At 46.6% G+C, this 12,387-nt stretch overlaps 1 protein-coding gene across 1 annotated transcript in view; it reads left to right on the top strand.

Moving 5' to 3' along the window:
* Nucleotides 1-610: 610 nt before the first annotated feature.
* Nucleotides 611-12,387, top strand: part of TBC1D31 (TBC1 domain family member 31) — a 35,677-nt gene continuing 23,900 nt past the window's right edge. The window contains exons 1-11 of the mRNA XM_081012537.1: nt 611-766; nt 1,488-1,634; nt 2,165-2,280; nt 3,108-3,286; nt 3,665-3,816; nt 5,018-5,177; nt 6,123-6,323; nt 7,034-7,210; nt 8,370-8,449; nt 8,737-8,883; nt 9,087-9,220. Coding sequence (XP_080868663.1) covers nt 690-766; nt 1,488-1,634; nt 2,165-2,280; nt 3,108-3,286; nt 3,665-3,816; nt 5,018-5,177; nt 6,123-6,323; nt 7,034-7,210; nt 8,370-8,449; nt 8,737-8,883; nt 9,087-9,220 — 1,570 coding nt within the window. The 5' untranslated portion in view covers nt 611-689. The remainder of the gene's footprint in view (nt 767-1,487; nt 1,635-2,164; nt 2,281-3,107; nt 3,287-3,664; nt 3,817-5,017; nt 5,178-6,122; nt 6,324-7,033; nt 7,211-8,369; nt 8,450-8,736; nt 8,884-9,086; nt 9,221-12,387) is intronic.

The raw sequence follows: 12,387 nt of genomic DNA, 5'->3' as shown, positions 1-12,387 counted from the left end.
GTATCTTAATAATGAAACATTCAGCCTAATGTATCTGCCTAGCTTAACTTAATTTAACTTTGTGAAATCATTCTATACGTATCAATAAGTGATATTATTATTATTATTATTATTATTACTGTATTATTATTTAATAAATTTATACACCGCCCTACACCCGCAGCTCTCCAGGCGGTTCACAGGATAAAATCAGAACATATAAACGCAGAATGCATACAATTAAATCGGTTTCTACCACAAAGAGGAGGAATAATGAGAACCCAAGACAACCTTGCAGCTAAACAATAAAAACAAACTTTAAAGCCTCCTGAATCTAACCCCACAGCCCTGGCCGTTAACACCTGAACCGGCCCGCCTCCTCCCAACGCCTCCCAAGCCAGTTTCCACCTGTGCGGGTGGAAAGAAAAGAAACCACACCTCCCGGCATGCAACGGGGTGGATTGGCCCACCCTGAGAAGAAAGCGGAGGGGGGATCGAGAGATAGAAGCCTCTCCTGCCTTTTGGCGTTCGGGAACCCTCAAAGAAGGGGAGGGAGGCCTAAACCCCCCCCGCGGCGGGATTTTGGTGCCTTCCGAAGTAGGCGGGGCCACGGAAGGCGAGCGGCGGTTGGCAAGGGGCGGGGCCAGGGCGGTTGGAACCTTTTCGAGCGGGAGGCGGCGGCGGCGGCTTCGCCTCAGTTTCCCGTCAGGATGCAGAGCTCGGACCTGGGGAGCCGGGAGGACGGGAAGATTTGGCACCGCAAGCCCTCCCCGGCCACGCAGCAGGGGTAAACCGTGCGGGGAAACGGGCTTTAGGGTGATGTGGGGTTTTTTTTGGGGGGGGGGGACCCTGTCCTTGGGTGTCATCAGTGGAGCTCCCATGTCCAGGAACAGGCTACCCTTTCGGTTCCAATGCAGTCCCTACTGAATTGGCCTTTCCTTCTCTTTTAAAATAATTTTTTATTAATTTTCAGCATATCATTTTCCACAGTGATAAAACATATACAGTGTTACATACGCTTCAGGTTACATACGCTTCAGGTTACAGACTCCGCTAACCCAGAAATAGTACCTCGGGTTAAGAACTTTGCTTCAGGATGAGAACAGAAATTGGCCTCTGGTGGCGCAGCGGCAGCAGGAGGCCCCATTAGCTAAAGTGGTGCTTCAGGTTAAGAACAGTTTCAGGTTAAGAACAGATCTCCAGAACGAATTAAGTACTTAACCCGAGGTACCACTGTATTGACATCTTATACACATTTTTTTGATTTGCAAAAAACGAACATCATGGCCACTGGCAAATAGAAGGGGAAGAAATGGAGGCAGTGAGAGATTTTACTTTCTTGGGCTCCATGATCACTGCAGATGGTGACAGCAGTCACGAAATTAAAAGACGCCTGCTTCTTGGGAGAAAAGCGACGACAAACCTAGACAGCATCTTAAAAAGCAGGGTAGGGGAAGGTGCTCTCACCACTTCTTAACACCATGCTGTTGACACCTTCTTGTTTTCAGAGTCATCGTAAATATTATTCACAGTGCCACAGGCTATCATTCCAAGACCATTCGCTTTTTGAATGTGGCTTTTGACAGTTCCGGAGATGCACTGCTTTCTGGAGATCATCAAGGGAATATCTATGTTTTTGACTTGGTGGGCAACAGGCAAGTGCTGCTTCTTTGTCTCTGATCTTTTGATGTGCTCTGATTAAAAATATATAAACCGTGGGTCAGTAGAGGGATACATACACTAGCACAGTTTTAAGCATGAAGTAGTGAGGTGAGCTCTTTCTAGATTACCCCTCCTGACCCTAGTAAGTTCCTATCCAGTTGTTTATATACTCAAAAAAACTGGGCTGATTTCTCTGTAACTCTAAAACATAGTTTAGTATTGCAAAAGCAAGCCTTAAGGAAGCCTTATCTCAAACACTGCCCACCCTGTTGCCAAGAACAGGCGCAAATAGCAGTTTGGAAGCTTTTGCTTCTGGTTTTTGCTAACCATGGTTTATTGTGTCGTTTCAACCTCACAAACTTTGGTTGATTTTAACAACTGTTATTTTGGCTACTATATAGCCTGTGATATAATCACAAAGGCTGTATTGAGGCATGTGTCTTACTAACAATCACTCTTTGATTTATGGCTGCAATGAGGTTTCCTTGTCCTCTGAAGTAATAATTTTGATTTGTACAAATAGGTTCAAACTGGTGCAACGAACAATGCAAGCTTGTACTGCTCTGGCGTTTAATCTCCGCAGGAAAACAGAATTCCTTGTGGCTTTGGCTGATTATTCCATTAAATGCTTCGATACAGGTACTGAGCACGGTTAACAAAACCTGTGTTCCTTATATATGACTGCGTCTCAGTGTCTATTTCATCTCATGTGTGTGATGATAAAACTAGAGCTGCGGTTTTCAACTTCTTTTTCTCACCGAAAATTCAAAACACTTGTAAATTGTTGAGGATCTTGGTGGACCACTTAATGGCTTTTCTGCCTGTTGTAGCAGTTGTAATGTGGTGATCTAGATGCTGTGTGATTTTTAGTTGTTTTATTTTAAAAACAGCAATCATACAGCAGTTAAAAAGCAATATTAATGTTTAATGCAAGGGGTGTCCAATCTCTTGTCTTCAGTCACAAATCCTCTAATACACCATGGACTCCCAGAATGACCCTCGTAGACCACTGGAGGTCCATGGACTTGTTTAGAAACCTCAGAACTGGAGTATTATTATCTTTGATCAAACCAGGAGTACGGAAGGAACCCTTTTCATCCTGAGGGCAGGATCCAGAACTGACCCAACCTCCACTGCTCTCCTTTTTAAAACAACAACACATTTTTATTAATAAGCCGAAGATAAAGAACATAACAAAATATGTGCTATGATAGTATTTCCACTGGTCGTTTTTGACACTGGGGGGGGTGCACCCGCTTATCATGTGACAGGTGATTTACCTTTCAGGCTGGAAGTAAATCTGGGTGGGAACGCTGTCTTTGAACCATCTCTGCCAGAGTCAACTCTCATATGGCTTCCCCTGTTTGCACCGGACACCGCTGAGACTTCCCCCAGAAGCTTGAATTAGACTGTGTGCTAGAAGGTCCCACCACGGTCTTATCTCTTTGCTCTTCTTCTTTCCTTAGATACCAAAGAACTTGTTAGTTGGATGAGAGGACATGAATCTTCGGTGTCCTCCATCTCCATTCATGGTTCCGGTAGATATGCCATCACGTCGTCTACTGACACAGCCCAGCTTTGGGATCTCGACACTTTTCAGAGGAAAAGAAAGCTGCAAGTCCGGCAGTCTGTGGGCATTCAGAAGGTCAGTCCAAAGAAACATTTCCTTTGCCCAGGTTGCCAACATTTTTGACACTTTCAGAGAGGCTTAGACAGTACCACATGGCCCGCTCCAGCCATAGTTGCGAAGTATTTGCTTTCAGTGATCACTTCCTGCATTTCCTCCTTTTGCCAGAGCTTGATTGTGCTGCACAAATTCAAGCCTGACTTCCCCCATTTCCCAGGTTCTCCTGGAGTCCTAGTGCTTGGGTACCTCAAAGCTCATGTGGTCCTACCCCATTACAGAAGTGTAAGAGATTAAACAGTTGAAATCTGGAAGCACATATTTTAGAATCCTGTACCTTGGAGGTATTTCCTGCTCAATGCATGGACTCTTTCCAAGTCTTCCTCCCTGTGATTTCAGGTTTTCTTTCTTCCACTAAGTAACACCATCCTCAGCTGCTTTAAAGATAACTCTATTTTTGCCTGGGAGTTTGATACCCTTCGCTGCAAGTTTCAGCTGCCTTCGCCTGTTGAAGGATCTTCGTTGAGCTACAAAGTTTTTGCTGTTACAAGGTAATTCACACTACAACCATGCAGAAGTCCTTCTAGGTAATGCTGAGTTATGGTTAGATTATCTGGCATCCATGTGTCTTGAGAGACAATAGATTGTGCCTTTGGTGGTGAAGTCAAACTGTTGGAAGGTTACAGTTCGTACTATGACTGTAGAGACTGATATGGAGAGGGGGAGGCGGCCTATAGGAAGGAAGTTGAGCAGTTGGGGGAGTGGTGCGGGAAAAACAACTTACTCCTTAACTTAAAGGCCTGATGAAGAGAGCACAGTAGAGGTTATATTTTCTGAGAATCATCCAGAAAAATAATCTCTCAGAGGACCTGTTGATGGCATTTTACCATTGTACTGTTGAGAGTGTATTAAGTTATGGTCTGTGTGTGTGGTTTGGGAGTTGAACAGTCAGGGAGAAAACAATGCTGTCCAGGGTTGTAAAGACTGCGGAGAGAATAATTGGGTGCACTCTTCCCACCTTGGATCAAATCTACGCTTCCAGGTCTCATAAGAAAGCTGCAGAGATAGCGCAGGATAGTGCGCTCCCCGGAAATGATCTCTTTCAGCTTCTGCCTTCTGGAAGAAGGTACAGGGTTATAAAGACTAGGACTAGCCGTCTGAGAAACAGTTTTTATCCAAATGTGATTTTTGTTTTAAGTGCAGTGTAAGGTAGTCTCTGTGAGAGTATATTGTATTTAATTATAGGGTATCAGAGTTTTTAGGGGGTTAACCAGGCTGGGATAGCAGGCTTGTTGGTTTTTGAATGATGTAGATTTTTTCAATTTCGTTGTTGTGTATGGGACAATGACAATAAAGATTATCGTATCATATGGGAGAGATCTGTTTTATTCCAGCTGGGGCAGATGAAGGCGTCTGGTTTTGCTGGTACAGGTGTACCATGGGGATTCTTCTCTCTGCACTCTTCCCAGCAGTCATTCCTCCTCTGGTCAGTGTCTCATCCCTTTTGATTTATTTTTCGTCTGCTGTTGGCCAGAGGTGCTTGCCTCCAATCAGCTGGCAGAGCCGGGTGCATTTTACTGAGTCAGACTGTTGGTCCACTTGGCTTGGTATCAGCTACCCAGACTAGCAGCGGTTATCCAGACAGTCAGGTGGAAGACATCCACACCTTCTGGATGCAAAGCAGGTGTTCTACCACTGTGCTGTGACTCTTCCCCGCCATTCACATCAACTATGTCTTGTTTTGGGATGCAGAGACGGCCGTGTCCTTGCAGCGGGGGGCAAATCAAACCACCTTCACTTGTGGTGCTTGGAGTCCAAGCAGCTGCTTCGGATCATCCAGATGCCCACCAAAGTGCGAGCCGTTCGCCACCTCGAATTCCTCCCAGACAGCTTTGACGGTGGTTCGAATCAGGTGGGTGGCAGAGTTCGAAACAGAATGGTGTTCACTAAGCTCCTGATAGCTGGCACATACCATATTTTTCCACGTATAAGACGCCCCCATGTATAAGACAAGCCCTATTTTTTTTAACCCATAATTAAGAAATTAAATTGTTTAGCTTTTGGGGGGGTGGGGGAGGTCACTTCCACCAATCGCTTGCCCTAGCCACTGCCAATCACACAGCTTGCCACAGCCACCAATTGCCTGCCCACCCACTGCCACCAACAGCTCACCCGCCCACTTGCCCCAGCCACCAATCACCCGCCCAATCACCGCTGCCAATCTCCTGCTTGCTGCTGCCATTAATTGCACGTCCCCACTTTGCATTCACTATCTGTGTATAAGACGACGCCCAATTTTTGCATAATTTTTTTTTTAGCAAAAAAGCATCATCTTATACAGTGGTACCTCAGGTTATAGACGCTTCAGATTACACGTTTTCGGGCTGCGCACCCAAGCGTCAAAGCCAGGGCACACTATATCAGCAGAGCGAACTGCACACACAGAATAGGCGTGAGGCTTGTGGAAGCATACTACAACTACAGATTTATTAATCATAAATCAGCACAAAGAAACATGTCGTCTTTCTCTTTGTCTTCTCAGAGAGACGGGGAAAAGCAAAGGCTATACACACAACAGAAGTTCCCAGCAAACTGTGCTGGAATGTAAACAGACATGTGACAACAGTTCCATGTCTGCATAATTTTTTAAAAAAAACTGTTGCATTAGAGTCTGCATATGTAAATGAAAACCATTTTCCTGCCTACAAAATATTACAGCATAATCTTACACATGCCTGCCCAGATAGAAGTCCTACTTAGGATCACAGCATTGTTATGTCAGTTTGCTTAATAAAGCAAATTAAGCTCTTTTTCCGTTCCACATTAGCTGTCTTACACCTTCTTCTTTACCCTCTAGGTTCTTGGAGTGCTGAGTCAAGATAATATCATGAGAGTCATCAACATAAGGACATGCAAGCTACTCTTTGATGTCGGCAGCCACGAGGAGGGAATCAGCCTTGTCGCCGTGAGCCCTAATGGGAGGTACATTGCAGCGGTCATGGAGAACGGCAGCCTTAACATATATAGCATCCAGGCACTGACAAAAGAAGTAAACAAGGTACATCAGAAGGATCCTTTTGAATCAGACCAAAGGCCCATGCAGTCCAGCATTCTGTTCTGACAGATGCCTTTAGGAAGTCCCTGCCGACTGTTGCTTTGGGCCTTCAATTGAATGTGTTTTCCTCTGGTCTGAGTTGCTTCCAGTTCCAATGCTCTGCTGTGGGAGATCTATGGCTTCAGTGTGGGAGGAGGGGGTTGCAGTGGAAAATCAATGGGCCAGGGACCCTTCCTCTCAACCAGTGATTTTTTCTCCCCTGCAAGCAACACCTCATGTGTGTTACTTTAGCAAATATACATCTCAGAGTTCTGACTTCAAACCAGGTGAAGAGTTCTCCCTGGAGGATAATGGCTTTGAGTTGATTTATGATTTAAGGTGGGTAGGAAACTACTTGATTTAGTCTGCACATTGACATACGCCATTCTAATGAATCGAGGGGGAAAATAGCTACCTTAAAAGCTTAAAAACGATCAACCCAGATTTGAGTCTTTGGAAAACTGCCTTATCCACTAATGCCTCTTGTGTGTTATAGGGCAGAATTTAGACAGGCTTCTAGAATTAGATAACCTCTACATTTCTTACTCAGCAGCATATTGGTTTGTATTTAGGTAGTGATCAGGATTATTTAGATTTTTAGCTGGGTTTTACAGAATACATTCTATATTCTGGCGTTGAAAGGTTTTTAATGGATCTCCTTCCTGAATTTTCAGCCTCCCCCACCTCTGTTTAAAGTGATTGAAGAGTCGTCCAAAAGCAAATTTGACACTACCAAGCTGACAGTGAGAGTGACACCCGGCATCTCAGAGAGACCCTGGCAATCGAAAAGGGGAAAGATCCAAACCAAAATGTTAAAACCACAGCCAGATGTGTCACATGAGGATAAAGAGGTAAGAACTTTCGACAGGGCAGGGCCAAGATCTGATTCCTGAAGTAGAAAATCCACACACACTACCGTGAGTTTCTTAGGGTGGAATTAATAAATAAAATAATAAGAAATAGAAGGTTGCCACTACTGTGACTGACTGTATGGAACAGCCTTCCCTACCATTGATGCCCTCTAGATGTGCTGTTGTTTTCCTAAACTACGACTCACGTCTTCCCTCACTATTGGCTATGCTGGTTGGGGCCAATGTGAGTTGGAGTCCAACATCTGGAGGCCACCAGGGTGGAGGAGGCTATTTCCTCCTTGGAAATAGCGCACCCAGGGTTCGAATTTCTGCTACGACCACTAAGGGATGCGGGTGGTGCTGTGGGTTAAACCTCAGAGCCTAGGACTTGCCGATCAGAAGGTCGGCGGTTCGAATCCCCGCGACGGGGTGAGCTCCCGTTGCTCGGTCCCTGCTCCTGCCAACCTAGCAGTTCAAAAGCACATCAAAGTGCAAGTAGATAAATAGGTACCGCTCCGGCGGGAAGGTAAACGGCGTTTCCGTGCACTGCTCTGGTTTGCCAGAAGCGGCTTAGTCATGCTGGCCACATGACCCGGAAGCTGTACGCCGGCTCCCTCAGCCAATAAAGCAAGATGAGCGTCACAACCCCAGGGTTGGCCTCGACTGGACCTAATGGTCAGGGGTCCCTTTACCTTTACTTTACTACCACTAAAGCCAAGGCAGGATCTCCTCCCCAATATGTTTCTGAGCAAAAAAAATTGGAAGATACATGTTTCATTCCACATTTTATTCCTTCCCCATTCCAAGCTCTTTCTCCCTTACAACTTGGCCGAGATGAGTTCTGCCAGAGAGATGCAAACATCCCAGTCTGGGAATACCCCTCTCGCCAAACATCTGGTGATTTTGCACGGTTGACTCAAAAGTTGTGCCTCACAGGGTGGCCACTCTAGGGCAGCACCCAGCTGGTTTTGAAAATCAATAGATGGCATTTCAAGGTGCAAAGGACAGAAAAGAAGGGCAGCTTGGTCATAACGAGGACCTGCAGTAGAGACTGCAAGGTGCAGAATTCAAAACGGAGGAAAGAGGTTAGAGAGGAGAGACAGGAAGTGCAGGAAAAGGCCATCTCGGTGCAAGAAATAATTTGTGATTCCTGTTCCAGAATGAGCTGCCCGATGGATTGAACAAGAAGCGGCTGCGAACCTTGCTGAAAGGATTTGGGGAGTATCCTGCAAAATACAGGTGTGTGGGGTGCAAACCTGATGTCTTTCCTTCTACCAAAAGTTGAGCCACTGCACCAGCCCCACAACAGGGGGGTTGCTGCTGCTTACTGCAAGTGAGGAAGCCATCGTGGTGCATATGCTCTGGTGGAGACACTCCTGCCGAAGCATTTGCACCCTGCTGACTTCTCCACTGCCTCATCCTTCGCAGTAAGCAACTGTGACCACACCTGTTGGGAAGCTAGCATTGTGGCTCTGCTGCTTCTGCACAAACTGGCCTGTGTCTGCAAATCTCCCTTGTCGTTACAGGATGTTTGTTTGGCGGTCCTTACTTCATCTCCCAGAAAACCACTTGGCCTTTAGCAGCCTGTTGGATAAAGGGACCCATTCGGCTTTTGTGCACCTTCAGAATGAATACCCTATTAAAAGCAGGAAACTCTTGAGAGTCCTACAAAGGTAAATATGGACATGTTTTCAGGTGGGAAGGAAGGGAAGATGAGCCCCAGCTAGCTCAGCCACACTGACTAGGGCTGATGGGAGTTATACTCCAACCATCTGAAGGGCGCAAGCTTGGTTAAGGCTGATTTTAACTCTTCACTAAATGAGATTCTTCTTGGCCAACGTTTTTCTGAGCACTTGCTTCTTCTGTCCATGCACAGGACCTTATCTGCTCTAGCTCACTGGTCTGCCATCTTTGGCGAGATGCCCTACGTCCCTCTGTTGGCCTTCCCTTTTGTCAAACTCTTCCAGAACAATCAGCTCATCTGCTTTGAAGTGGTTGCTACTGTAATAGGTAAGGCAGGAGCGCTCTTGAATGATGACACACTTCCTATACTGTGGGCTGTCTTTGAATAATTATATGTTGGTTCCGTTAAGCCAGGGTTTCCCAGACTTGAGTCTCCAGCTGTTTTTAGACTACAACTCCCATCATCCATAACCATCAGGTCTAGTGGTCAGCAATGATGGGTATTGTAGTCCAAAAACAGACGGAGACACAAGTTTGGGAAACACTGCAATTAAGCCAAGCTACGATTGTCCAAGCACAGGCACTGCCTTCCAAGAGACCGCTTGCAAATAGCAGAGAGCTGTGAATTGCTGGCGCAGCTATGGAGTCCAGCATCCACTCGATTTCCACAGTAAAGAATGTGTGAGTCCATTAAAGGGGGAAATTGTTGACTTCCGGGGGCGGCGCGAACGGCAATGGCGGTCCTCTTCTGAACGGGAGAGGAGGCTCCGCAGACAACGGGTCGTCCGCTACGGCGAAGCGGAGACCCATTTCGGAAAACCCCAGGCAGCAAGAGCCTGGGGTCTTGAGGCTCGGTGGGCGCCTTGAGCGACCCTCCAAGCGCTAAAGGAACCCCGTAAGGGGCTCCGGAGCGTGGAGGGGGGTTGCGGCGCTGAGAGCTGCTTCACAGTCTGTGGAGCGAAGCCGCGCTGCTGCTGCCGGTGAGCGCTGATCCCTTTTCCTGTCAAATTACGGATCCGGATGAAAAGCAACTTATTCGTGAGTAAAAGACTGAATCACTTGAAATTAGAGATTTTAAAGGAAAAATCCAAATTGGCTTGAACTTGGCTGAAAGCGGAGAGACGTGGAAACAGGAAGTCCGTCTTCCGCAGCCATTGAACTTGAAAAAAGCAATCAGCTGGAGGAGTGGAGGCTGAAAGAAAGAGATTCTAAACTTTACAGATCTAAGCATCTATTGAACTTGCAATTTAAAGTAAAGACTTTAAGCTAAAGATTTGGGATTATTATTTGCACTTGACTTTCCTCCTTTTATTGGATTACAAATTAGAAGGTGAAACCCAGAGTCAGGAGCTGCCTGAGCATTAAGAGATTGAGCTGTCAGTACTGCAGATTTGGATACTGTATATTGGAACTTGCAACAATCTGAGGGTATTGAGACCTTTTAAATTTGAAACATTCTTTTTGGAGATAAATAAGCACTGTCTGTAACAAAGTGACCATTTATAAACTCTGCTAAACATTTGTATCTGAAGGTTCTTGGACATTAAATTAGACTCTGAAAGACATTCTAAGCTCCCTCCAGAGGATTGGATTAAAACAGTGACTTTACATGTACATTTACTTTCGATTCCCTTGTTGTTTGCTTGCTCTGGGCCTTTCCATTCCCATGGGAATAACTCAGTGTGACCTTGACTGACAGATAACGTTGGAATGAGTGGCACAAGAAAAAGAGGGAGAGTTAGACAAACAACTTTAACAACTCTAACCTCAGCCTCGCAGACACGTAGATCATCTGTACCTACTTTGCCCTCAGAAGTAGAAGTTGAAGAAGTTGCCTTGTCACAGGCAAAAGAGGGAGAGGGTGAAGCAGAGCAGTTACAATTGGAAGATATGGCCTCAGGAGTATCTGTTTCTGTTCTAGACAAAATTTTTGAAAAATTGGAAGCTTTGGACAAGAAAGTAGATGTGCAATCAGCAAAGATTGACAAAAATACAGAATGTCTAAATAAACTAACCATACAAGTGGTACAGAATACACAAGCAATTGGACAGTTAACGGAGGCCTCAGCAGAAAATCGGAAATTGGCTGAGGACACCAGACAAAAATTGGAAAATTTAGAGCAAGAGGTAAGACCACTCACTAAACAAGTTGGGGAATGTCAGGGAACTGCCATCGGAAGGAAGGGAAGTGAAAGGGCTCACACAGGTTGGGAGAGACTCAGCAGCTGAAGAGGGAACCAGTAGGGGGAGAGGAGCTGGGCTGAGGGAAAGGGAGCTGGAGGGATGGCTCAGAGACACTTCCAGCGAAAACAGTGGGGAGGTTTCAGGACCTCCTGTAGGGACACCCACTCCTCGCCGGAAACTGTCACGCAGAGAGTCCAGAAGACGTGTTTCCGTTAAGGAGCTTTTATGTTGGAAGCGATTCCGAAAGCAACCACTGTCGGAATCTGCCAGCGACTGACGGAGCCATGTTTAAGGGGCTCCGTTACAGACAGAGGTTTGCAAACTTGACCAAACTCTGAGGGACTAGGATTTTACACACAAGCAGCTCATCGTCCCATCACAGCATTCCGACAGTCTTCGTGAGCAGCTTGTGCAGGAGAAGGCATCATGAGCAACCCAGCCGGAACCGGAGAAGCAGGAGCTGGAGCGGGTCCAAGCCTGGAAGAAAGGTACCGGGTGTTGGAGGTCCAGCTAGCGCTGCAGACGGCGAGGCTTGAGGAGAGGAGGGCTCAGGATGCAGACAAAAAGGGGAAAGACACCCAGCTCGTCAGAAAGGTACCAGGATTGGTGCAGAAGTTTGGGGGGGAGCCCAAAGACTATCATGGCTTTCGGACAGAGATGCAATATGCCCTCAATCTGCAGTTTGATGAATTCCCTGACGAGGAATCAAGAGTGGCTTTCGTGATTGGGCATCTTGAAAAGGGGGCGAGAGACTGGGTTAGACCCCTGATGGCAGCGAATAGTGACGTCCTAAAGGACACGATGAAGTTCTTTCGCGCCATGGATCTGATGTTTTCCAGCGATATTGAACAGGGAGTGGTCCGCAGACAGTTAATGGCTTGCAAACAGGGGAGCCGATCTGTCCGTGAGTACTGGACTGAATTCACCATGTTGATCCATAAATTGGGGTGGGATCTATCGGCGGAACCCATTCAAATGCTTTTTGAAGAAGGGCTTTCTTCGGCTGTGAAAGACGAACTTTCCCGGGCGCCCAGGGCGGAGTCTATGGACCAGCTGACCAAATCAGCGCTGACCATAGGAGCGCGCCAGGAGGCGAGAGCATTGGAGAGGCGGGAAGGGAAGGGGGAACGTTGGAAGGAGTTCCGCATTCCAGACATTCCAGAGCCAACTTTCCCGCCGGCAGAGCCGATGGAAATCGGAACAGCGCGCGCGCGCGCAGTTTCAAAGCCCAGTGAGGGGGGAAAGAAGGAGGGAAAAGGCGCCCGGAAATGCTATCTCTGCCAACAGCCAGGTCACTTTGCCAGAGTCTG

This window comes from Podarcis pityusensis (assembly GCF_964106645.2).
Source record: "Podarcis pityusensis genome assembly, chromosome: 7".
In the NCBI taxonomy this organism is placed as follows: Eukaryota; Metazoa; Chordata; class Lepidosauria; order Squamata; family Lacertidae; genus Podarcis; species Podarcis pityusensis.
The sequence above is the reverse complement of the archived record's forward strand: the minus strand, read 5'-3'. Positions and strand labels throughout refer to the sequence as shown.